The sequence below is a fragment of the Arvicanthis niloticus genome, chromosome 2 (assembly GCF_011762505.2).
Source record: "Arvicanthis niloticus isolate mArvNil1 chromosome 2, mArvNil1.pat.X, whole genome shotgun sequence".
NCBI lineage: Eukaryota > Metazoa > Chordata > Mammalia > Rodentia > Muridae > Arvicanthis > Arvicanthis niloticus.
The window spans coordinates 125,192,259-125,218,068 of NC_047659.1; the positions used below are offsets into that span (position 1 = coordinate 125,192,259).

A 25,810-nucleotide genomic window follows, 5' to 3' on the forward strand; every position below is an offset into this window, starting at 1 on the left:
GGGGTGAGGGGGCGGCTTCCTAAGATCTAAAGTCTCTCTCTCTCTCTCTCTCTCTCTCTCTCTCTCTCTCTCTCTCTCTCAAACATATCTTTTTTAAAGATTTATTTATTTATTTATAATTTATATGAGTACACTGTCACTGTTTTCAGACATACCAGAAGAGGGCATCAGACCTCATTACAGATGGTTGTAAACCACCATGTCATTGCTGGGAATTGAACTCAGGACCTCTGGAAGAGCAGACAGTGCTCTGAACCACTGAGCCATTTCTCTAGCCCAATCTAGAGTCTCTTTCATTCTAGGGACATGCTCTGCCACTGGGCCAGCCCTGAGCCCACATCAATACTCTTGAATTTACACGGCCCATTCCTCTACTTTAAGATCACTTATTTAGCCAGGCGGTGGTGGCGCACGCCTTTAACCCTAGCACTTGGGAGGCAGAGGCAGGAGAATTTCTGAGTTCGAGGCCAGCCTGGTCTACAGAGTGAATTCCAGGACAGCCCAGGGCTACACAGAGTAAACCCTGTCGAGAGAGAGAGAGAGAGAGAGAGAGAGAGAGAGAGAGAGAGAGAGAGAGAGAGAAATCACTTATTCAAATGTCTAGGACCTTCCCTGACATTTCTGTTAAATAGCTGTCCCAGAATTCTCTGTCTCCGTGGCCTGCATTACTCTTCACCACACTTATTACCATTGATTCTCCCACTAGATGACAACTAGAGAGTGCTGGAGTCTGTTGTTCTGTTACAGCTCTACAGAGCCTGGCTCTCAGTGAGCTGCTCAGTAAATATCAATGTCTCAGCAGATCTTGCAGAGGCCCAGGTTCAGTCTCCAGCATCCATGTGGCGGCTGACCTGTAACTTCAGTTCAGTGGAGTGCAACACTCCCTCTGATCTCTGTGGGCTCCTGCATATGTATGGCGTACATTCGTATACACTGGGGCACACACAGACATACACCTGAGGTAAATATTTAAATGTTAAAAGATTAAAAACAAATATTGAATGAATGAATGGACAGAAACAAGTGGATTTGGGCTGGAGAGATGGCTCAGTGGTTAAGAGCACTGACTGCTCTTCCAAAGGTCCTGAGTTCAATTCCCAGCAACTGCATGATGACTCACAACCATCTGTAATGGGATCCGATGCCCTCTTCTAGTGTGTCTGAAGACAGCGACGGTGTACTCACATGAAATAAAATAAAAATAAAAAAAAGAAAGAAAGAAACAAGTGGATTTGGTGTTTGGGAGGCAGTACTAGTCCTTCTTGGTAAAACTGGGTATGAGGAATAAGGAAGAGCAAGGAATCATGGGTCATATGACCAGGGTCAGCCTCTGGTCTGAAGAGCTGAACAAGTGATGGTGCCATATTCTGACATATGAAACTGTCTTAGGTGGGGTTTCTGTTGGTGTAATAAACACCAACCTGAGGAGGAAAGGTTACACACTGATTATTATCCATTAAGAAGGGAAGCCGGGGCAGGAACCTGGAGTTAGGAATACTGTCGACTGGATTGCCCTCCCCCGAACTGCTCAGCCCTCATTCTTATCCCACTCATGACCTACCCAGGGGAGGCACCACCTCCAATGTGCTGGCCCTTCCACGTCAACCAGTAACCAAGAAAGTACCCCTACAGAATTCCCTACAGGCTAATAACCCTCGCCCTGATGCAGGCACTTCCTCTTCTCAGATGGCTCTAGCTTGGCTCACAGAAGACTAAGAACACAGCAGCCACTGCACAATGGCAAGTGCAGGGACCTGAGTACGTAGGAGTCCCAGGAAGAGGGGAGCTGCCTGACCACGAGGAAAGCTGTGTCACTCTGGGCAACCACTTGATCTGTCTAAATCTCAGTTTTCTCATCTGCCATTGGGGATCACCATTCTTCCCTGTGGACTGCAACCTATTAAGTGCTGAGTGCAGTGCCAAGAGCATAGTAGGCACTCTGGTAATGATCATTACTGTAATTAGGTCATCTCTGACTGCTAAAAAGTTGTTTCTGATAGAGTCAGATCTGTGTCCCACAATCTCTCATTGCACCTCCTGTACCCACAAACAGCTCTCCTTCCTTCATGAAGCCACGTCCTCCATGAGACCCTCCTCCTTCAGCCTGAATGTCCCTCATGCGTCCTTGCAGGAGGGTCCCCGGTTTGCTTGCTTTCCTTTGGGGAGTTCCACTTTATCTTTTTTTTTTTTTTTTTTTTTTTTTTTTTTTGAGATAGGACAATGGACCCCATTACCTCATCAAGCAGGGAAAACCAAAGCACAATTGGTAAATTTCAGAAAATATTTTGTCTATCTTTACTAGATGCCAGGATCTGTACTGGGATGGGACTTGAAACTCTTATACTATTGAAGCCTGTGCTTTGTTCTGATGCTCACATAGCTGCCTAAGCTATGTATGGATTTGATTGCCCAGACTCTGTGTCTATGTGTTGTTGTTGTTGTGTATGTAGGTGCACATGTATGTGCATGCATACTCATGTGTGAATATGTATGCATATGTGTATAAATGCACACAGAGGCCAGATGCCAACTTAGGGTATCATTCCTCGGGTATTCCACAAGGTATCTACCTTGCATTTTGCGACAGGGTTTCTCAGTAGCCTGGAGTTTGCCAGTTAGGCGAGGCTGGTTGGTCACAGAGCCCTGGAGCCCTGCCTGTGTCTGCCTCCCCAGTACAGGGATTAGAAGCTCACGTCACTAATCCAGCATTTGCACTTGGTTTCTTGGAATCTAACTCTGGTCCTCCTGCGTAGGCTTTACTGACTGAGTGCCCTACCTGTCCAGACCCCAGATGCTTTGATTACATCTTTGGTTCTCTCTTCCTCATTCCAACCCAGATCTCCAAACCAGACACCGTATTGTCTGGTCCTTCTTGATAGACCCCCACCACCAATCTTTCTGATGATGCCAGCGGGCACTTCGTTCCTACCAGACGCATGACCACCCTCCAACTCTTCCCTTCATCTGGATCATCTGAATAGATGGATGCTTTCTAATGGCTTGGGGACCATCTGCTGTAACTGATCCGGTTTCTCACTCCTCCCCAGGCCGTCTTGGTCTCCCAAGTGTGCTCTTCCAGTTATCTTCCCTTCCCACTCCCATCACCACATCTAATCTCACCACCGCCTCTGCTGTCTGCCTCTCTCTTCTCTCTTAGGACCACATTTCCCTCTCTCCGATCTTCTCTCCTTGCCATTCATTACTCAGCTCTGGCTCTTCGGTTACTGAAACCCCGCCCTGTGGCCAGCAGACCAATCATGCTGCTCCGTTTATGATCTCCACATCTTTGGTGCAGCCCAGCTATTTCTGTCGGCTGTACCTGCAATTCTTCTCACTTTCCTCTGGGTTTTACACTTCTTTTGGCACTTAGAAGGTGTCAGACGTCTTAGAGTTAGTTAACTGCTGTCAAGGTTAGACTTCTGACATAGCTGGTGATTGATTAATGGGTCAAGGTGTAAAACAGTTGGAAGGTAAGCCATTTAAAACTGAAGGAGGTTTGATTCTTTTAGTGGGCTTTATCTCTGTTTTTTCTTTAGCTAGGACAATGGACCTCACTGCCTCATCAAGCAGGGCAAACCAAAGCACAACTGATAAATTTCAGAAAGTATTTTTTTCTACCTTTACTAGATACCAAGATTTACCCTGGGTGTCTTTTTGTCCATTCCTTTTTTTGTTTGTTTGTTTGTTTTGTTTTGTTTTGTTTTGTTGTTTTTTTCAAGACAGGGTTTCTCTGCATAGCCCTGGCTGTCCTGGAACTCACTCTGTAGACCAGGCTGGCCTCGAACTCAGAAATCCGCCTGCCTCTGCCTCCCAAGTGCTGGGATTAAAGGCTTGTCCATTCCTTATTAAGCCTTCCCAAGATGAGGTCCTTCCTTTGGTACTCAGACAGTGCCTCACAGGCCAACTGCTCAATCATTCACTCATTCATGAATTTAGTGACTATTGAATCAGACACTGTGCTAAATACTGTAGCCAGTTTTAAAGAAAAAAGGCAGCCTCTGTTCCCCAGGAACTCAGTGTAGTTGGAGAAACAGATCTGGCCAGTGAATGGGTATGGGCATTGGAGTGGCTACATTTAACAGTGTGCAGATTACATCAGGAATAAAGAGGGCTGCCTAGCTCTACCAAGGGTTCCTAAGGAAGTTTAATGAAAGTAGGGATATTTGAGGTAGACTTTGAAGGATGAGTAGGAGTTTGCTACCATGTATCGAGAGAATGGGGTTTGTAGCTATCGAGACAAGCCTGGAAGTATGAAAGGGCAGAGTAGGTGGTGGTGTGTCTTGATGTTATCAGGGACTTCTTCCTAGAGAAGCCAGAGTAGCAGGTGAGTGGCAGAGACTGGGTAAACAGAGGATGCAGGAGTTTACTAGTCTCTGAGCCATGCTCCTTAACAGAGAGCTACAGAACAGGGTCTTAATGCTTTGGTGACAGGACTTAACCTGGGAACAGACTTTAGAGCAGGTGAGTGGGTGAGTGGCTCATCTGCTTCCAGCCTTTCCCACCTGTCAGTGTTCAAGTTTTGTGGCTGGTCCTAGGCCAAAGGTCAAGTCCCAAGAGAGTCTTTGTAACATAACCACTGTGAGACTAGACCACTGTTTGCATCCTCTCTCCATTTCCCTCCCTCCTCCCAACCTTATCACTCACCCTCACCCAAAGTCCTAGTCACTTTTACATATTTCTCAGAATATGTCACACATATCTGACAGACAGTTCAAATCTCATTTCCACCTGGATATCTCCCATGACCTCCCCTTTCCCCTCCTCCCTCCACCCCGGTGAACAAGACATCTCCCTTTTCCCCCATAGAACCCTCTCTGTACCTGCTTTGTAGTATTAAGTTTTCATCACAGGTTAATCTGCCAGTTTGTGAGTTTCTTATTTGTCACTATAACCCCAAAGCCTTGCACAGAGCCTAGCATGTGGTAAAGGTTTGATAATGTTTGTTGAATGACATGATGAACAATTAAAGTATGTCCACTCTGTCCCAGGCACCAGATATGTGCCTTCCAACAAGGAGCTTAGAGTCTGGTGGATAGTGGTATGTGAGGATTGGAGTCCAATATTATAAGATCTATAATATCTATAATAGGGGGTTTAGAGAGTACTGAGGAGAGAGAAAAATCACTTAGCCTGGGAAGTCTTCCAGGGGTAGTAATTTATGGATTGAACATTAAAATATGAAAAGCTTTTGCCAAACTAAGAGTGCTCAGCAAAGAGAAACGTATGTGCGGAGATGTAAAAGAGAATCAGTGTTGGGGGACCGTGAGTACCGACACTCTGCAGCGTCACTCTGAAGGGAAAACATGTCTTAGACACCGGAGATGAGGGGAGTAAGGCTGCCGCTCTTTTGCGGATGTTTCAAGACTATTATTCTGGCAATTTGGCTTTTAATCAGTTTTATCACAAGGCCATGAAGATATTACAGTCACCTTTGGTGAAAGATAAAAGTCACTTATTTATAGTTTCTGGCAGCTGCCTTCTAGAAGTGGCTTCATTTGGCTTACAATAAGGACATTCACAACAGAGTTGTTTGTATAGAAACAAAACCCAAAGGCTCTTGAGCTAAGGATGTAGCTCAGATGGTTGAGTGCTTGCCTAGCATGCATGAAGCTTTGGGTTTGATCCCTAGAACCAGAAAACTGGGAATGGTAGCAGATGCCTATAATCCTAAAATGCCTTGGAGGCAGGAGGATCAGAAAGTTCAAAGTCATCCTTGACTATGTAGCAAGCCCAAAGCCAGCCCAATGCACATGAGAAAGGTTCACGTGAGAACGGGACAATCCTGTTTCCCAAGGTGTCTTCTCCGCTCTGGATCACCAGCACTCAGGACGACCCTCTGAGGACGGGCAGAGAATAGATAGGCTTTCTGGCAGCAAGCCTGGCATTTGGAGATGTTCCTGACTCACTAAGAATGTGCATGTGTTGCTCATTTTGCTGGCGATGATGTGGGACTCGTGGGTGCTCTTGTTTCTCCCGGTTTCCATCCCCTCTCACCTTTGGAGGACGGGGTCAGATCTTGTACCTTGCTTTGGTCTCTCTGCTCATTTGACCTTCACCCAAACATCTTTTAGTTTCTTGCTCTTTACAGACACACATGCACATGCACGCACGCACACACATGCACACACGCACGCATGTGCACGCACACACACACACTCACACGCGCACACACACGCACACAGAGCCATTTTTTTCTTCGTAGTGTTTGAAATTGAACTCAGGGCTTGTTAGTCAAGAGCTCAACCACTGAGTCACATCCTCAGCCCTCAGCCTCCTCAGCCTTTTTTTTTTTTTTTTTTTTTAAATAAAAGAAAATGATTCTTTGAAGAAAAAAACCTTGGGGGGAAAAACACAAAAGAAGAAGTCCTCCATGACACTCTGCCCCAAAAGATATTCAGTTAGATTGTTTTTGATTGTTGTTGTTTAATTTTGGAGGGGGCTGAGGCTATAGTTGAGTAGTTGAGTGTATACTTAGCATAAAAGAAGCCCTGGGTTTAGCCGGGCAGTGGTGGCGCACACCTTTAATCCCAGCACTTGGGAGGCAGAGGCAGGTGGATTTCTGAGTTCGAGGCCAGCCTGATCTACAGAGTGAGTTCCAGGACAGCCAGGACTATGCAGAGAAACCCTGTCTCGAAAAACAAAAAAAAAAAAAAAAAAAAAAAAAAAGAAGAAGCCCTGGGTTCAATTCCTAGTGCACACATGGCACATGTACATGCAAACATACATGTACACACATGTGCACCCACATGCACACATATGTGTATATACACACACACATACACTCTGCTGGCATCAACTCAGACCTTCAGGAAGTTGATAGGACCAGGACAAAGACCTGACAACCTTTCACCTGCATCTCCAATTGTTAGCATTATACTGCATTTACTTCATCTAGCTATCTGTTTCTCTCTCAAAATATATTTATGCGTTTATTTCAGAACCCATTAGGCACCAGTTGCAGATACCACACATGCTTATGTAAGCCTTCAATGTGTGTTTCTGAAAGGCAAGAGATTCTCTTACATAATAGATTTTTCTATGCATTTATTATTTATCTATATATAAGGAATATGTTGCTTTGCTTATTTATTTGTTTGTAATGGATTGCTTTGTGGAGGGATGGTTAGCAAAGAAGATATATATATATATATATATATATATATATATATATATATATATATATAAATAAAATCTCCTGCCAACAGATATGGTGCAGTGTGATGCTACATCACATTGACTTTAGGCATGACATGCTTTAGGTTGACAGCCGGGGAGCGAGCCAATCAGAGCTAGATTTTTCTGGATGTTCACTTGACTGTATCTTCGGGGTGGAATGAAGGAGGAAGAAATTAGAATGTGGGTTCATAAGTTCTCTGGGTAAAGTGATCCCTAGTTCTAAGGTCAAATCTCTGCCACATAGAATGGAACTTCTCCAGCATAACACGTCATCTTCCTTCACTTGTCTTTCAGAACTGGTTAAAATCGTACGGCTATCTGCTTCCCTATGAGTCACGGGCATCTGCCTTGCATTCAGGGAAGGCCTTGCAGTCCGCAGTCTCCACTATGCAGCAGTTCTATGGGATCCCAGTCACCGGTGTCTTGGATCAAACAACAATCGAGTAAGATTTGCATAGGGCATTATGTCTTTGAACTTTCTGTTCACATTTGTCATGGTCATACCATGCTCATCCTACGTCCCTAAACTCCTGCACTGCCTCTGGGTCATCTACCTGTCCCCACCCTCACCTCCCATTTTAACTTTAAGCTGTGTGACAGAAGACAAGTCGCTTAACCCTGCTGGGCCTCAGTTTTCTTGTCAGTACAATGAGGGAGTGGGTTACTGAAGATCTGGTTCCAATAGGCTCTGTAAGCGCCCTCTGAGGTGCCACCCTAAGATGCATGTGCACGGCTAACTTGATACAGAGAACTGTGGGGCGATCACAGGCTGCCATTTCTTGCTTCGCTTTTCCCATTTACCAAAACACGTGCTGAGTGCCTGCATGTGCCAGGCACTGTGCTCAGCCCTAGCCTCCTACTCAGCTGTGTTGTAAAAAACTGTCATCTGGCCACTCCCTCCTAGGGCTCGGAAACACCCGAACCCAGGGAGATGCTGAGAAGGTAGTAACAGAAATCCAGCCACGAGAATGGTTCTCATCACACAGGGATAGTGCACCGATGGGAGAGTGAAGAGAGTCACATAGCCAGCCTCAAAGGAGGGGCCAGAGGGATGGGGAGGGTGTGTGTGTGTGGGGGGGGGAATCCCTAGGGAAAGCGACATCACAGCAGGGAGGGGGCGTGGCCAGCAGGGTTAGCTGCTGAGTAGTCAAACAGGTGACTGGAAGGCATTGCTGAAACTAAGTCAGGGGACAACGAGGGAGGAGACTTGGCAGTTACATGAAGACCTTTGAGAAGCCTGAGAACAAATGGAAGAGGAAAAAATGGGTGGTAGCCAGAAAAGGAAGGTGTTTTTATATGTGTTTATCATGGGAGAAAGCTGGGCCAGTAACGTGGCTCAGTGGGTAAAGGTGCTCATTAGGTCCCCAGAATCCATGTAATGGTGGAAAGAGAAACCAACTCCAGAGTCCTTCCCCTATGTTTCACCACGCACGCATTCACACACACACACACACACCAGAGAGAGAGAGAGAGAGTTTAAGAGTGCTTAACCACTCTTGCAGAAGACCCAGGTACAATTCCCAGCACCCACATGGTGGCTCACAACTTTCTATGACTCCAATTCCAGGGTCTAATACCTCTGACTTCTGAGGTCTTCTGCACTTACTTGCTGGGCAAACAAATACTCAGGCACATACATACCCTTAAAAATAAAAGAAGTATTTCAAATATAAATAAATAAAACTTTAAAAAGATGAATGTCGTTGATTACATTTTGGTTTGGTTTGGTTTTGCTTTGTTTCAGATAAGATCTCTACGTAGTCCATGCTGTCCTGGAACTCACAATGTAGGCCAGACTGTCCTTGAACTCACAGAGATCCTCATTCCCCTGCCTCTCAAGTCCTGGGATTAAAGTATCTGGCACCACTATGCCTGGTTTGTTTGGTTTTTTTTCTTTTAGAAGTACCCATAGGCTGCCTAGCAGACAAACATGCTGGCCACACAACATAATAACCTCAGCTCAACCCTTAGGTCTTACAAAGAAAGGAAAGAACCAGCTCCTAAAAACTGTTCTCTGATCTTGTGTGTACACACATACACAATAATATAATACTTTTATAGTGTTATATAATAATAAGCATAAATGAGAAAAAAATTTAAAAACTAAAAATAAAATATCCGTGAAAGTCATTTAACTTGCTTCAAAAGAGACGTTCAGGCCAGGGAGGCATAGAAAGAGCAGAAGTGACTTTCCAAAGGGAGAGATAGGAGCTCACGAGAGGGCAGAAGCAGATGGCAGGGCTGGGTGAGGACATGGGAGAGCTGGCAGAAAGCAGACTGAGAAGGCACACGATTGTGACTGGAGAATCAGTGCACCGAGCAGACAAGTTACTCTGTCATCTCCCATGGGCTTGGCCTGTTTATTTGCAAAGGAGAATGTTGGGTTTGGCTACCAAACCCTTGAGTCCATTATTCCAAGCTGCAAAACTCTTAAAACTTGATGATCTGTAATTCTGTCCAAACATTTCCTGGTCTTTCCTTCTCTGAGAGATTGTGAAATTCTAAGATGGTGCTCATGAAGGCTCCTCAGAGGCTGTGAGCAGGACCCTTGGTCCTTGGCCTCACGGGCAAGTGGCTTATAGATCCCAGCCTCCTCCCTAGGCTGATGTTATTTTGAGGCATTTGTGCAGGCTTCGTGGCAGTGCATCCTGGGCCAGGAGCACTGGTGTCTCTGCTGCGGCACCACCTGGCCTTGGATTTTATTCTGTTCCAGAAAGCCCCAGGCATGCTGGACAGGGTTCAAACCACAGCAGGGGGATGGGAAAAGAGACAAAGGGAAAGCAGCTGAGGAGAGAGGTAGCATCACCTGCCCGCATCTCTGCTTGCACCTCTTTTAGGAAGTTGGGACTAGTGTTCTGGACACACAGAAAGGAAAAGGCTGATCACACTTGGTCCAAGACCAGAGTGGGATGGGTAGAATTCAGAGGGCCCCACCTTAGTTCTGTGACCTTGGGCGCTCGAAACCTTTCATGGGGACCATCTCCTGCCATAGGGTTCTGCTATAGTCCCATTGGATCCCACTCGGTCCCACTTGGTCCCACTTGGCCTTGCAGTAACAGAGATGGCTCCTGCTTCTCTTTCCAGTGTGTGTTACTGAAAGAAAGTTTGATTCACAATTTCAAGTACTATTTCTGAGTGTTTGCCTTGAGAAATGTCACACATGTCTCCTTCACTCAGTCCTCCAGCAGCCAAGCTCCTCTAACTGGACTTTAGCTAAGCAGAGAGAGGGAGAGAGAGAGAGAGAGAGAGAGAGAGAGAGAGAGAGAGAGAGAGAGAGCTCAGTCTTTTTTTTTTTTTTTTTTTTTTTTTTTTACTAAACTGCACTGATAGTCACCAAGTCATCAAAGTCGTGGCCCTGCCTCCCTGACTTCTGCTATCCAAACGATCGGATTTATCTGTGCAGTCCTCACAACCTGAGTTCAATCCCCATAACCCATGTCAAAGTAGAAGAGGACAGACTCCCTGTGCCATCCTCTGGTCTCCATGTTTGGCATTGCATACAGCATTTCCCAACACATCACAAACATACAATAAATAAATAAATAAATATTCTACAAGCAATCCAGGGGTAGTGGCTGCTTTCATTCCTGACACATAGGAAATGGAGGCAGAAGGATCATGAGTTCGAAGCCAGCCTGAGCTACCTAGCAAGATCCCAACTCAAAGTATTTTAAGAGAGTACACATGTGTGGGAACTGCCGATGTTTACACGGATGTTACACGGATGCTATCATGGCACATTACAGCTGTGAGTGTGGCTGCATGAGCGAAGCATGCCAAGATGGTTTGCTCTCTTTAGGGACCTTTCTTAGGCGGTTAAAACAGCCTGTCTTCTTTTCTGCGTTGCCAATGGCAACTGCTCTAACAGCTGTGAATGAGATCAGACGTTTTCCCTTCCAGCAACGCCAAGTTCAGTGGGTTGGTGGTTAGGCCAGTACAGAGACATAAAATGCAGGGCAGCCTGGTCCTAGTCACTTGCAGCTTTTAAGTCTCCTACTTGGGCCCTTCTTAAATCCCCAGTGATGTCCCAGGCTTCTTCCCTGATGTGCCTTGACCTGATAATGAACAAGTTTATCAAGATTTATTGAGTTCCATGCACTAGACTAGCGTTGGGGCTCAAGGACAAACATAACGTGATTTCTGTTTTCAGAGAATCTGCCATTATTAGAAGCAACAGATTAACATTTAAAACTACAATATAAACTGGGCAGTGGTGGTGCATAATCTTACTCCCAGCACTCCAGAGGCAGAGGCAGGCAGATCTCTGTGAGTTCAAGGCCAGCCTGGTCTACAGAATGAGTTCCAGGACAGCCAAAGCCATACAGAGAAACTTGTTTTGGAGGGAAACACATACACACACACACACACCACAATATAATGTAATAACTGCCACAGAAAATTACATTCTGCATGCTATGTCTGTTCAGAGATTTCTTTTGAGTCAGGGTCTCACTGTATAGTCTAGGCTGGCCTAGAACTTTTGATCCTCCTGCCTCAGCCTGCCAAGTCCTGGCTTTACTGGTCTGTACCTGGATATTTAGCCACTTCTTAAACACCTTGAGTGAAAGCTACTGCCTTTCATGCTTGTCCGTTGTAGTGTTGAAGAGCTGTGGGCCATTCATTTATACAGTCAGTCCCTTGTCGGTTAAGGAATCATTATTGATGCCTCCTGCCCCTATGAGGTGCTGTGCCAGCCCTGGGGACATAGGCAACTCTCCTATCCTCTTGCAGCTCAAAATCTGGTAAGGAAACAGAAGCAGAGAATAAACAAGAAAGCAGATGCTTACATTTCGAGGATGATAATCGTTATAAGGAATCATTGAGCAAGATGGGCAGTGTTAGGGTCAGGTTGCTGTGGACCGGTCCTTCAGGGGAGCTCTGGCTGAAGGGCAGGGACCTTAATGACATAAAGGAACAAACTGCATAAAAACAGACAGAGGGCAGAAGCCAAGCAGACAGCAAACGCAAAGACACTAGAGTGAGAATGGTTGGTTACCATATTCAGAGATCAGCAAGGCGCCACTGTGGCTGGCTGTCTTACAGAAGGGAGAAGGGTAACAAGCTTCGGGACATGTGGGCAGGGGCTAGACCACGTGAAACGCTGACTGAGCTGGGGGTTAGGATTTTATTATGCTGACAAGAAAACTGAGGTTCATATTGATTTGACCTGAGCTCCTTGCTTGGTGGAACTAGAACTTGCAACTGTCTGCTGACCCTAGTCTCTTAAGCATTTCTTAAACTCAAGTGTTTCTCTTTGGGGGTGAATGAATTCATCAATCAGTCAGTCTATCAGATTCCTGCTGGAGTTATGCAGAGTCAGGGTCCCAGAATCTAAGCTGAGAATGTGTACTGACCTTCATTATGGGGCTGGGGACTGGGCAGCACCTTCCTGGAGTGCTCAGTAACCACAGTGTGTGTGTGTGTGTGTGCGTGTGCGTGTGCGTGTGCGTGTGCGTGTGTGTGTGTTTGCACTTGTGTGCCTTCTCTTTGCCCAGGTGGATGAAGAAACCTCGATGTGGCGTCCCTGATCATCCCCACCTGAGCAGGAGGAGGAGAAATAAACGCTATGCCCTAACTGGACAGAAGTGGAGGCAGAAACATATCACTTACAGGTGCTGTGGCCCCCCTCCTCCTCCTTGGTTTTGACCCCCATGCTCACTCTGTTTTTCCTGTCCAAGCTCCTGAGTTTCACATGGTAGTTATGTCTCAGGAAGTGTGAGAATCAGGACAAAGGCCAGGCATGTGGACATTAAGACAAGGGGCTGAGAGCCTGTGACCTGTCATCCTTGTGACCTCCACAGGTGACTCTGCCCTCAGGTTTCCTGGCTTACCTGGTCCTCTGGGACTCATTAGTTGTGTTCTGTCTAGCCACTTACAGTTTTTAGTTACTGAACATGGAGTATGAATTGTTTAGTTGGATTCTACTCTGTGGAGACCATGTAGGGACCATGTTAGACTCGCTCTGTCAGGGCTTGCAAACTGCTCTGCCTCTGCTGGATTCCTAATCTCAGCCTGACAGACCTCACCCAAGATGCTCAATGCAGAGTCCCAGCTGTTTCTGAAGGAGAGTAAGGACTACAGACATGGGTCACAACCATGTCATTCCTTGCCCGAGAAAGCCAGTGCAGAACAGGTTTTATCTCCAAGCCCCACAGTCACTGAGACAAAAATAATGAAATCCAACACAGCAGGGCCAACCACCAGGGTTCACAGAGGGCTTGAACAAGGACCAAGCTAGGAGAGGCTCCAGTAAGCTCTGCTTGGCGCCTTTCACGACTCTGACCATCTCAGACTCCCTAGGTACAGTAACAGGACCTAAGACAGAGACGATTGGGTTAAAGTGAAACTTTATTACTGACAAGATGTCAAGATCAGAACAGGATTTCTTTCTTTTCTTTTTCAAATAGAGAAGGAACCATAAGAAGAATCTAGGTTAGAAGACCCTTGGGTCTCCCAAAGACAGGGAACAGATCAAGAGAAGAGGAAAGAAGTTTCTAACCCAATTCTAACTTTACCCTCCATCACCCAACCTTTCTAAACCTCTCCTTCCTTCCTATCCATCCCAGGCATTCATGGGACAGAACACTCATAAGCAGTAATGTTCCATTGTAGAGAACTGTGTACCACAGCTACAGTTACCTTAAAGAGCTAAGCCAGGCACTGGATTAAGCCATGTGCTGCCCTACACCAGTTGCTGATAGAACAGCAATAGTTAGCTCCTGTCCACTTAAATGCCTTTGTACTATTGCAGTATGTCTGTGACTTGTACAAATGTGAATATCTTATGTACTGGAAGAGGAAGAGTGCTGGGAGCCTCCCGGCCCAGAGAAGGTAGTGGTGGGGGCACAGAGTAGGACTCTGCTGATGGCTTTAAAGTCTGAGGGTCTCAGGACTTTCTAGTTCTCTAACTGTACTGGAATGCTGATGATAACTTCTAAAAAGTCCTAAAAACTTCTTGCTCCTTCTGAGGGTAAGAGACTGCAGGCTAGGGTGATTAACACCTGTAGCCTAACAGCATAGGATTAGGCAGTGTGGCCTTTGTTCTATCTCAGCAGGAACTGCTGGGCTCTAACTTGCAGCTGGGTCGCAGGAAGAAAAGACACTTAGAAAAGTTGCTATAGAGTTTATTAAGTGTAAAAAGTATCCTATGAAAGCTATCTAAGGGGAAAAGTAGAAAGGTCCTACGTGGGAAAAGGAAAAAATTCTAATAAGGGAAAAATTCTAAGGGAAAGAATTTTAGGCAGGGGAAAAGGAAGGGAAGTGACAAACAATGACTCTCTGTCTTTGTCTTCAGTACTTATACATCTCTCAGAATACATGATCACATGTTAGAAAGTTCATCACAAGTTCACACCAAAAATCAAATCATAAATTGAAATAGAAGTTTACAACAGAGAATGTTTACATGCATATCCTTTAGGAGTAATTATCTGGCTAAACATCCATCACCTGTCACAGCTCCACAGGTTCACTGAAGGTTTAAAACTATAACTAAGAAATTAGTGAAGTTTTGTATAGATAAACCCAGGCAATATTTTATCTTCTGTCCTAGCACCCATAATAAATTGTTAGTTCCCTTTTAAAGACCTTTGGTTAATTGTTTTACAACCTCTTGGAATGTGCTCTGAGTAGGAGAAAGTCTGGTTACTGTCTAAGAGCAATAAACTGATGACACTTGGGAGACTGGCAGAGTTCTCATTGCAGTTTTGACTATCAGAAAGGGACCTAATAGCAGTCCCACTGTAAAAGAGCTTAATAATCATTGATATAATTTCAGGAATTCTTATAGGATCATCATTAAGACTTAAGAAGTCATTTATTTGTCTATATAGCATCACCACAAAACAGTACATCTTCATGGATCTGCAGAGATCTGCTCCAAAGGGGTGTGCTATTGCTTAGTGATTGTCATATTTTTAATAATAATAATTATAACAATAATAATAGAAAAAGCATATTAATAGCAGTGATATTTCCTAAAATGAGTCCCTTACAGCCTTGCTGAATAAGGGCTCACTTGTCACAGATTATATAATAATCCAAGGCAAGCATTTCAAGATGATCACCTGCTAATTATTAGCTTGTCCCATTATGGCTCCTGACAGAAGAGTTATACTTAGAGAATTTGATCTACCTTTTTTTTTTTTTTTTTTTTTTTTTTTCTACACATGGGAAGGAATCACTTATGCAACATAAGCTTTGTCAGGAATAAAAACTCTGATGAAAACAAAGCTATTCTGGCTGAGGGGGCCCAGTATACTTCCTGCTCAGTGAAGACAGTCCCCAAAACATCTCAGCGGATAGAATCCTAGGACTCAAAGTGTGAAGACCACTGGGCCATACTTCTCTGATGTCTCTTTTAGCCCCACTGATCTCTGATTCTGTATTTCCTTCTAATGACCCTTCTTTCTCTCACCAGCATTCACAATTATACCCCAAAGGTGGGTGAGCTGGACACACGGAAGGCTATTCGTCAGGCCTTCGATGTGTGGCAGAAGGTGACCCCACTGACCTTTGAAGAGGTGCCATACCATGAGATCAAAAGTGACCGGAAGGAGGCAGACATCATGATCTTCTTTGCTTCTGGTTTCCATGGTGACAGCTCCCCATTCGATGGGGAAGGGGGATTCCTAGCCCATGCCTACTTTCCTGGCCCAGGAATCGGAGGAGACACTCACTTTGATTCAGATGAGCCCTGGACACTAGGAAATGCCAACCATGATGGTAAGGACATGATGGGATAAGGGGTGTTGGGCTGTTAGGCTCTCAGGGAAAGATGCACAAAGGATGCACTGGGAGAACACCATTGATGAGAGACCTGCTTTCCAGAGCTTCTTGTCTAAGAAGGACTCAAGAGAGTGAGAACTGTGGCCTCTGATAATACTTAACACTTGATCCATCAGGACCAGAGCCACAAAGATGGGTGAGGCCACCTAGGAGTTTGTCTAATTGGTCTGAAGCAGGATAGCACCATGAATAAAAAAATGGTGGGTTAGAGGCTGAAGAAACAGGTTAGAAGACATGAAAGTGGAGCTTGAAATCCAAAAGGCATGGGCTCCGGCCCAAAGTTACTCTAAGCTGTGGCGTACCTATTCTAGCACCTCAGACAACTTGTTCTGCACCACTGTGGTGGTGTGGATACTCACGAAATAGCAGTCATTATTAGGCAGCAATAGCTCTTGTCATTAAAGAGTTCATCCATATGAACTTGCTTAGAAGTGGGAAAAGGCACAGTGTTATGCCCATTTAAATTGTATTACGTTCATTTGTGTGTGTGTGTGTGTGTGTGTGTGTGTGTTATGTTGGTGTGCACATACCACAGGAGGTCAGAAGACAACTTGGGAAGATCAGTTCTCTCCTTCCATTGTGTAGGTCTCAGGAATCAGACTCAGGTGGCAAGGCAGGTGGATCTCTGAGTTCAAGGTCAGCCCTTATTCTAAGACAGCCAGGACTACACAGAAAACAAAAACAGACTCAGGTGGCCAAGTCTGGTGGCAGGTACCTGTACCTAGAGCCAGTTCTTTGTTCCAGTAATCGATTTATTTCATTTAGTTGGTTAGTTTTTATTTGTGGAGTAAGTGTGTACTACAGAGAGTTCAGAGGAGAGCTTGTGCAAGTTCTTTCTCTCCTCTCACCAGGTATGTTCTGGGGCTTGAACTTGGGTCATCAAGCTTGGTAGCAAGTGTCTTTATCCACTGAACCATGGTACCAAGTCATGTCCACTTTTAAGATGAAGAGCTCGGGGCTCCAATGGCATAATTGGTAGCTAGAAGTGCTGGAGCTCAAACCCGAGTTCAATATTGTCCCAAGGGTGTGGCTCAATTGGTAGTCTTTGCCTAGGACTCAGAAAGCCCCGGGTTCAATCCCCAGCATGAGTAAGGCGTGTAATCCCTGCATACTGGAAGTGGAGACAAAGGGACAGATTAAGTCATCGCTAAGGTCTCTTCCAATGCTGCTGTCACATGGTACAAAGTCCCACAAAGACCAAAGGATACCTAAGCATTTAATTAAGTGGGCAGGCAGTGTCTACATTAGTAGCCCTGTCACAAGGCAGACCCTGTTGCAGCAGAGGTGCCAAGAAAATGCAACAAGAGGCAGGAGGAAGAAGAGACAGGGGATTTGGCCTTTAGATTATAACAGATAGTAATTCATGGATATTTAAGGTTCTAAAGTCTATACCAAGTACCTTCCATACATCACGCCATAAGCAGGTATCATTGCCCCTTTTTACAGATAGGCGTGCTAAAGGTTCAAAGAAACATTATTCTGTCTAAGGTCCTAGAGTGAGGAGTTAAGTGAGGTTTGGAGTTTGGGTGTTATAATCCTGGAGCCCATACCTTCAGCCACTGTGCTGAGCTTCCGTGGATCTCAAACGACAGGGCCCATGAGAATCACCTAGAAATTTAAGAATGCAGAGCCCTGTCCTGAGAAACATCTCTGTCCTTGAAGTTTCCCTACCCCTAATCACGTGAACCACCAAGGGTCTTTCAGAAACATGAACCCTTGTCCCTGGAGATCTTGATTCTTAAGTGGACCGAGTTTGGGAAACAGAAAAGTTCTTCCTGTCTGGGTGCAGCTTACAGGTACTGGCAGGCTTTCTGCAGTCCCTTCCCTCAGAAGCCATGTCTGGGGTAGGTAGATGGGATCCTCCCCTGAGGTTACACCAGACCACTATGTAAGTCGGGGGGGGGGGGGTTACTCTTCTAAGCCTCTGCCCAAAACTGGCCCAGGAGATGGTTTGGCCAAGGTGCAGCCCAGGAACCATGAGACTGTTCAATGTCATGGTCCTCTCATTTCCTGTGAAGCTCCATTTCCCCTGGCTTGGTGTCGTCTCTCCTATGTCCCGGATAACTTTCCTGGCCCTCTGTGTAACTAGTCTTTATCTTATTCTCATTGTTGGAGTGATGTCAACAAATGGCTGTGGTGACTGACAAGGTGTCACCTTATCATTCTCAGGCCTTGTCATGTGCCAGGTACCATTAGCCGGAAAGGTTTTAGTTTTAGCTGTGGAAAATACAACTGAATTTTCAAAGGGTTACTTTCCTACAGAGGTACAAATGCCTCTGCTTCCCCTTCTGCCAAGCCTCGGGATCTCAACAGTCATGCCCACTCCTTGCTTTGAAGAGTTTACTGGGCTTAGCCTCCAGTTCTGAGACTGGTGTGTGTGGCGAGTGGGAAGGACCTCGAACCTGTGAATGGACACCATTGCAGAATCCCATGTTTGGTGACCAACCTCCAATCCCGATAGAAATCCCAAGAGGGCTAATGTCTTCTCTGGACTGGAGTTAGGACTTAGCTCTGTAAAGACAGGGACAGAGCAGCTAACACTTAGAAGCACAGCCATGGGTCTGTGGCTGCTGCTGGTGAGCTGGTGAGCACTGACCTAGGTGGTTTAATGGAGAGGAAGGGAATCCATGATAAATACATGATTTATCAAGTACCTGGATAATGTAACATTTGATTTCCACATAGGCTCAAAGAGAGAGGGAGCAGGCTGTCCTGGGAACTTTGGTCTGATTATTGGCTTTCTTCTTTCATTATGGAAACTCTCTAAAGGAGGGAAGCCAAGGAAGACCCATAGATAACTAACCTCTGTTTCAGTCACCAACACTGTTGCACTTACTCTGCCTAGCTCTTCCACTTTTATTTTGGAACAGAGGGGTTTATTGTTGTGGTTGTTGTTGTTGGTGGTGGTGGTGGTTATTTTTATTTTTTATTTATTTATTTTTTGGTTTTTTTCAAGACAGAGTTTCACTTTTTTTAAAATTTTATCTTTATTTTATGTATACATGTAAGTACCTCACAAGCAGTGTCCTTGGAGTCCAGAAAAGGGCGCCAGATCTTCTGGAACTGGAATTACAGATGGTTGTGAGCTGCCATGTGGGTGTTGAGAACTGAACCCTGGTCCTCTACAAGAGGAGCCAGTGCTCTTACCCACGGAGCCATCTCTCCAGTCCTATGGCTAAAGTATTTTAAAGAAAAACTGAGGTAGCTGGGCAGTGGTGATACACGCCTTTAATCCTAGCACTTGGGAGGCAGAGGCAGGCAGATTTCTGAGTTCGAGGCCAGCCTGGTCTACAGAGTGAGTTCCAGGACAGCCAGGGCTACACAGAGAAACCCTGTCTCGAAAAACCAAAAAAGAAAAAAGAAAAAACAAAGAAAGACCCAGGTATATTATCATCTTATATGTGACTACTTTAATGTGTAATACTACTAACAAAGGCCTAATTTTACATAACCACAAAATCATTATCAAGCTCAGTGAAGTTAACAACTTCTTAAACTCTGACTCCTGGAGCACCGGCAGAGTCACGAAGACCTGAGTTTGATTCCCAAAACCCATGTGAAAAAACCAGGTGTGGTGTCATATGCTTGGACTCCCAGCACTGGAGAGTTGGAGACAGGGGGATACCTGAGACTTGCTGGCTAAGAGCCTCCAGACCCAGGGGGAGACCCTGTCTCAAAGCACAAGATGCGACAATGCCCAGGGCTGACTTCTGACCTACATACCCCCCACACACAGGCAGGCACACCTACAAACATACAGACACATAATCTAATAGCCTCTGGCAGGCTCCCTACTTACCACAGATGTCTTTTACAGTTGCTGGCTTGAATCAGGATCCAAACAAGATCCACATCGCACATGGTTCTTTTAAAGTCTTACCATTTAAGATGCATCCTGTCCCCACATTTCCCTGTCTTTCGTGGAAGAAGCTGTCCTGAGTGTAGTCATTGCTTGATGAGACTCAGGTTCACCTCTCACCTGTCCCTCTCCTCATGACTCCTGAGCACTGCACAGCAGAGCAGGCTGACTGGACTTAGCTTCACTTTGGGGGTAGGATCTTACCTTGGTGGTATTGATACATTTTGTTCACTTTGTCAGGAAATACAGATGATTCAAGCTGTCCCATTTAGAAACAAGGAAGGAAGGAAGGAAGGAAGGAAGGAAGGAAGGAAGGAAGGAAAGATATAGTCTATATCTGAACTCAAACTTGCAGAATCACAATCCTCACACTGCCCCAGTATTTAAAAGCCTTCCTAGACTCACATCTATAACTCTAACACTCAAGAAGACGAGGCAGGAAGACTGTCACAGTTCTGAGACCAGTGTGGGCAACACAGTAAGTTCCAGGCCAGCCTGGAATACAAAAACCCTGTTTGGGGGGAAAGGGAAGGTGAGGCAGGGAAGATGGCTCAGTGGGTGGCGTGCTTACTGTTCAAGCCGAGTTTGGATCTTAACACCCACATAAGAGCCAGCTGTGGCAGCGCTCATCTGTAGCCCCAAGCTGGGGAACAGGAATGGGCAGATACTGTGGGCCCCCTGTCCAGCCAGACAGCCAAAGCAGCAAGCACCAGGTTTACTGAGAGACCCTGTTTCAAAATAAGTAAGTGATAGAAGGGTGGAGAACAATAGAGAGTTCTCAACATCCATCTCTAATCTCCACATCCGTGCCCCCAGAGGTAAGCATGCCTGTGGCCTGTGTCCATGCATACAACATACATGCACAGGCACGTACACACATGCACACATGCAGCTCCCCAGAGTACTGCTGAATTGTGCATGTAGTTCTCATACAGAGGGGTGAGCTAGGCCAGCACACCTTAAAGCCACTTTTATTAAACTTCCTCTGTCCCCATTTCTTTCAAATGAGTCAAGCAGTGAAGTCAGCAGACGCTTTCTCAGCTCTGCCGGGAGGGGGCCCAGCCCTGAGAGTTCCATCCTGGAGGAAGGTGACTCGCCAGAAAGAGCCTCCATGACCACACCCTGCTTCACAGGACAGAAGCTTTCCACACTTAGGTCACTAGCTCATGCCCCACTAGGGAGGTAGGGATTATAATCTCCGGTTTACAGGTGATGGAAGTGACGCTTTGCTGGGTGTTGACAAAAGTCACAGTTGGAAGGCAGCAGAGACCAGTGTGGAAGCAAGATGCCACATCTTTAGCACCTAAAGGTGCCTGAGATTAAAATGCTGTTGGAGTGGAGAAGCCAGCATTCCCTGCCATGCTGGTTTCCTGGGAGATGGCACCGGGGTGAACATTAAAGGAAGGAGGTCTTCTAGGCATAGGGGACAGTACTGGGGAGAATGCAGGGGTGAAGGGAAATGAAATGCCTTGGGGTGGGTTCTATTAGAGTTAGGAAGACGGGAGTCCCCAATGACGGAGTCCATCCTGAAAAAGGCAAGGTCCACTGGAGTAGCCGAGCAGATTGTCATGCTACACAGCACAGAGACTTCCACACACGGCTGGGGACACTGGTCCTCTCAACACAACAGTGGTACTGTGTAATGACCCACGAGAGCCAGGACCTGATGTGGGCACTTTTTACACTGACTCATTAATCCCTGCCCCTGCTTTTAGGAGGAAGGCAGCTAGTATTCTCTTTGTGCGGCGAAAGATCTTAAAATGCCACAGTGCCAGGACATGGCAGAGCTGCCCAAACTGTGTTCTGAACACTCTGCTTCCTGCCTCCCACCCTCTGGGGAGTGAAGACCCTGAGAGCCTCCTCTCCGTAAGGCACTAGGCTCTTCTCCACAGCTGACAACTTCATCCCTCTGTGTCCCCTCACAAGCTCAGTGTGGCTGCCCTCTCCTCTCCCTCCCTCTGCTCACCAAAGCTCTCCTGGTTCTGTGTGGTAGGATGCTAGCTTCCTAGCTCTTCTCTTCCTTGTGGTCCTGCGATGAAACCCACAGGACTTTTTCCTTCAAGGGATTTCACTGGTCACAGAACCGGGCACAAGCCAAGGACAAGGGTGGAGAGAACTCAGGGCTCCCTGGCTCCCTGCTGAGGTCCCTGTGAATGTCCCAAAGGCCCTGAACAGCTTGTACAGGTGGATCAGCAAGCCAGGAGCAGAGCCAGGACAGGCCGCAGGAAACTGAGCTGCCTTCTGCCAGCTCCCTCAGCCACCTTTGTTTGGAGTGGAGCTAAAAAGATGAGCTCACTGCTTCCCTGCTGCTGAAGGGACCAGGACCTGAGCAAGGAGCTGGGGGCAACCTGGCTTTCTCCTGTCAGCCTGCCCTTCTCAGCAGAAGGCCAGCCCAGGCTTTTGGCCAACCTTGCAGTAATCTTGCCCATCCCCCACTCCTCTCCCTTGCTCAAAGGTGACTTGATGATGACAGTGTTGGTGTCAGGAGAGTCAATCTGAGTCTAGCCTGTGGAGTTCTTCTGTTTTCCCAAAACTTTACTCAGAAATGCCAGATAACCCCCACCCTCATCTGACTTTCCAAAGGCCTAATTAAATAGGGTAACTCTGCCAGGGATACCAGAGCAGAGTAGGCAGTAATGTTCCCCACTTCTGGTGGACTTTGAGATGACAGAAAGGGACTGGGGCATGTGTAAGCCTGGGAGATAAGAGAAAGGTCTCGGGGTGAACAGATCCCAGAGACTGAGCGGGAGAAGCCAGAACTGTGGAGACAGTGTCCTGCCCAAATCAGGACACTGCCAAAGCATTCTTTCCAGTACTATGGTTATTTAATGTCTACCAACTCAGGCCTTGCCCTACCCAAGGCTAAAAGGAGAAACTGATGGCAGCTGGCTTTAAGAGAATCTGGTTGCTGAAACACCGAGACCTTTCTGGTTAACAGACTTGCTCTGGCCCAGCTCACGTCTTTTGTGCTCACGTCTTTTTGTGTAGCAGCAGAAGAATCATTCCCAGCTATGCCGTGCATCTTATACCTGTTGGGTATTCAGTCCTCACTTAACCAATGAGGCAGATCCAGTTTCTCCTTTCTACAAACGAGCATATTGGGGTTCAAGTGTTGGCCTGAGTTCACAAAGCCTGAAGGTGTGGCACTGGAAACGAAGGCAGGGCTGTCCCATCTTGAATTGAGTGCTGCCCCTCGGTTTCATGTTCAGCATCCTGTGTCTGATTTCAGTACCAGGATTGTGTTCCCACCTGTTCGTGACTCCTCATGTCAATTTTGGCCAGTCGATTCAGGACTAGGGTCCTGCTGCCCCAAAGCTACCCCTATTCACACCAGGCCTCCTGGAGATGACTAACCAGCCAACCCAAGGACTTTGTCTTCTGTCTTGTCATAGTTTCCTGACACCTGCCTACCAGCACCCCAGTATTTGCACCCCACCTTCTGAACCGATCCTACTGATCTACCTGCCCAAGTCTCCTTTGCCTCTAACCCCCTCTCCAATGAATAACAGGGTGACTCCACTCTGCCCCCTCTCCTGCTATCCCTGACCCCCACACATCCATGGCCAAGAAACAGATCCAAATTCCTTTGTAGGGCATCACAGAGCCCCGCTTGCCAGCCTGGCTGACCTCATCTCTCCCTGGCCCTCCTCTAGTGCTGTGTTCTCAAGCCAAATGGGATGAACTGCTTGTTCCTGGACCTGAGTTATTGCAGTCCCTTGCCAGGAATGCCGCTCCACCCTCTTCCTCTGTAACCCTGAGTCTATTCTTCAGACTCATGTCTTGCCATTCAGGACTCAAGTTTCACCTAATGGTGTCTTCCCTGAGCGTCCCCCTCTAATCCAAATGGGACTTAGTAGCACAGACATGAAATCCCAGCTATTTGGAGGCTAAGGCAGGAGGATTGCAGGTTTGAGGCCTCAAAATGAAAAGTGAAAGAGATCTGGGGAGATAGCTTGGTGCTATATACAAGGCCCAAAGACTCAATCCTTAGTATCGTAAAATAAGTTCTCAATCTTTCTACATCTGTTAAAGCACCCAAGTGCCGGAATACTGTGTAGCCATTCTGCATGTAACCCTCTGTACCAAGAGGTAGGTGTGTGTGTGTGTGTGTGTGTGTGTGTGTGTGTGTGTGTTGATTTCTCTATATCCCCAACGTCCAGTCAAAGGTCAGGGACAAGGGTTATGCTACGTGTTTGATATGCTAAGAAATGGCCTGACTGATATGAAGTGGGTGCTCCGGGCACCTCTTATATCCCTCTCTGCAGGCAATGACCTCTTCCTGGTGGCTGTGCATGAACTGGGCCATGCCTTGGGCCTGGAGCACTCTAATGACCCTAGTGCTATCATGGCACCCTTCTACCAATACATGGAGACGCACAACTTCAAACTGCCGCAGGATGATCTCCAGGGCATCCAGAAGATTTACGGTGTGTGTTGTAGGGGAGCGGAGGGTCACTATTGTGAGAATGGGCTGTGCCGGGTTGGGGGTTGGAGCCTTGCCAGTCAGCATCGATGCCGTGTCTCTATGCTGACTTTTGTGAGGTCCCCAGCACATTGGGAAACCTAGGGGATGAGGCTATGACTGGGAAAGGTAAAGTGAAGTGAGGCCCACTCATCCCTCTTTCCATCCTTCCCACCCATCTCCCTGTCACCTCCTGTTCTCCATGACCTCCCTCTAACAGATGGGGACCAAGTATACTCTAACTTAGGAGAGTCACAACTCTGCCTGAGGAGTGGTGTCATAACCGGATCTGTGATCTTAGGGCACATGGGAAGCTAGCTTGTTGTCTCAATAAGATGTGAAAATCCTACCACACTGCCAAGGACAAGTCAGGCTGACATGAGGGTCTAGTCAGGTTGGTTGAGATGGGGAAGGCCAGTTCACTTGAGCAAATGCTGGGGAGCAAAAGCACAGGAGTGGGGCTCCCTCTGGAGGAGGTGCAGAGTCCTGCATCACAGCAGGTGAAGCAGCAGGAGGCAGGGCAGGCAGCCAGTACTAGAAGTTATCCCAGAGGCAGAATGGACAGGGTCTGCTGACAGATCTGATATGGGGATGAGGGAAAAAACGAAGAGGTCAAGAGAACAGAAAGTTCTGAGTCTGCTGTGGGCGTAGCTCAGCCGGTACAGTGCTCCTCTGGCCTACATGAAGTCCTACAATTGAAACCTATTGTACCCCAGAACCACATAACCAGACATGGTAGCACACACCTGTAATCCCAGCCTTCTAGATGATCAGAAGTTCAAATTCATCTCTGCTACATAAGGAATTTGAGGCCAGCCACTGACACATGAGACCCTGTCTTTTTTTTTAAGGAGGGGGGGAGTTTGGGGGTGTTCTGGTCTTTGTAATTGTAGAATGATAAGATACCTCAGTCTGCAGTTCACAGACCAGGTGGCTATCCACTTGGGGATGTTAGTGTATAATACATAGTTACTAACTAGTTACAAATAGCTGTTAAAATATAAATGTTAGCCAGGTGGTGGTGCACACCTTTAATCCCAGCACTTGGGAGGCAGAGGCAGAAGGATCTCTGAGCGTGAGGCCAGCCTGGTCTACAGAGTGAGTTTCAGGATATCCAGAGCTACACAGAGAAAACATGTTTTGAGAAACAGAGAGAGAGAGAGAGAGAGAGAGAGAGAGAGAGAGAGAGAGAGAGAGAGAGATTTAAATTTATAATATTTACAGTGAAGTTATATTTACACTGAAGTTTCACCTCCTTGGCCACTAAGAACTAGTGACTCACTTAAGTGTTCAATAGCCATATGTGCATGTGGCCAGAGGCAACTCTATTGACAACACAGACGCAGGACTTTTCTAATGCCACAGAATGTCAGAGACAGCTGTGAGGGTCTCTGAAGCCAGGAGGCCGATAAGCCCCTCATCTCAAAGATCTGAGTGAGTCCATCTCCAGAGCTTCCTGACGATCTAGAGGTATAGACGTCTTTTAGGAGATCCCATGAGCTGCCCAAACTAAGAGGCAATACAGA

The 25,810-nt window shown here is 46.5% G+C and overlaps 1 protein-coding gene across 1 annotated transcript in view; it reads left to right on the plus strand.

Moving 5' to 3' along the window:
• Mmp24 (matrix metallopeptidase 24) overlaps positions 1-25,810 on the plus strand; it is a 45,276-nt gene that overhangs the window by 10,014 nt on the left and 9,452 nt on the right. The window contains exons 2-5 of the mRNA XM_034495352.2: positions 7,471-7,619; positions 12,672-12,788; positions 15,596-15,900; positions 24,088-24,249. Of these exons, the coding sequence (XP_034351243.1) occupies positions 7,471-7,619; positions 12,672-12,788; positions 15,596-15,900; positions 24,088-24,249 (733 nt within the window). The remainder of the gene's footprint in view (positions 1-7,470; positions 7,620-12,671; positions 12,789-15,595; positions 15,901-24,087; positions 24,250-25,810) is intronic.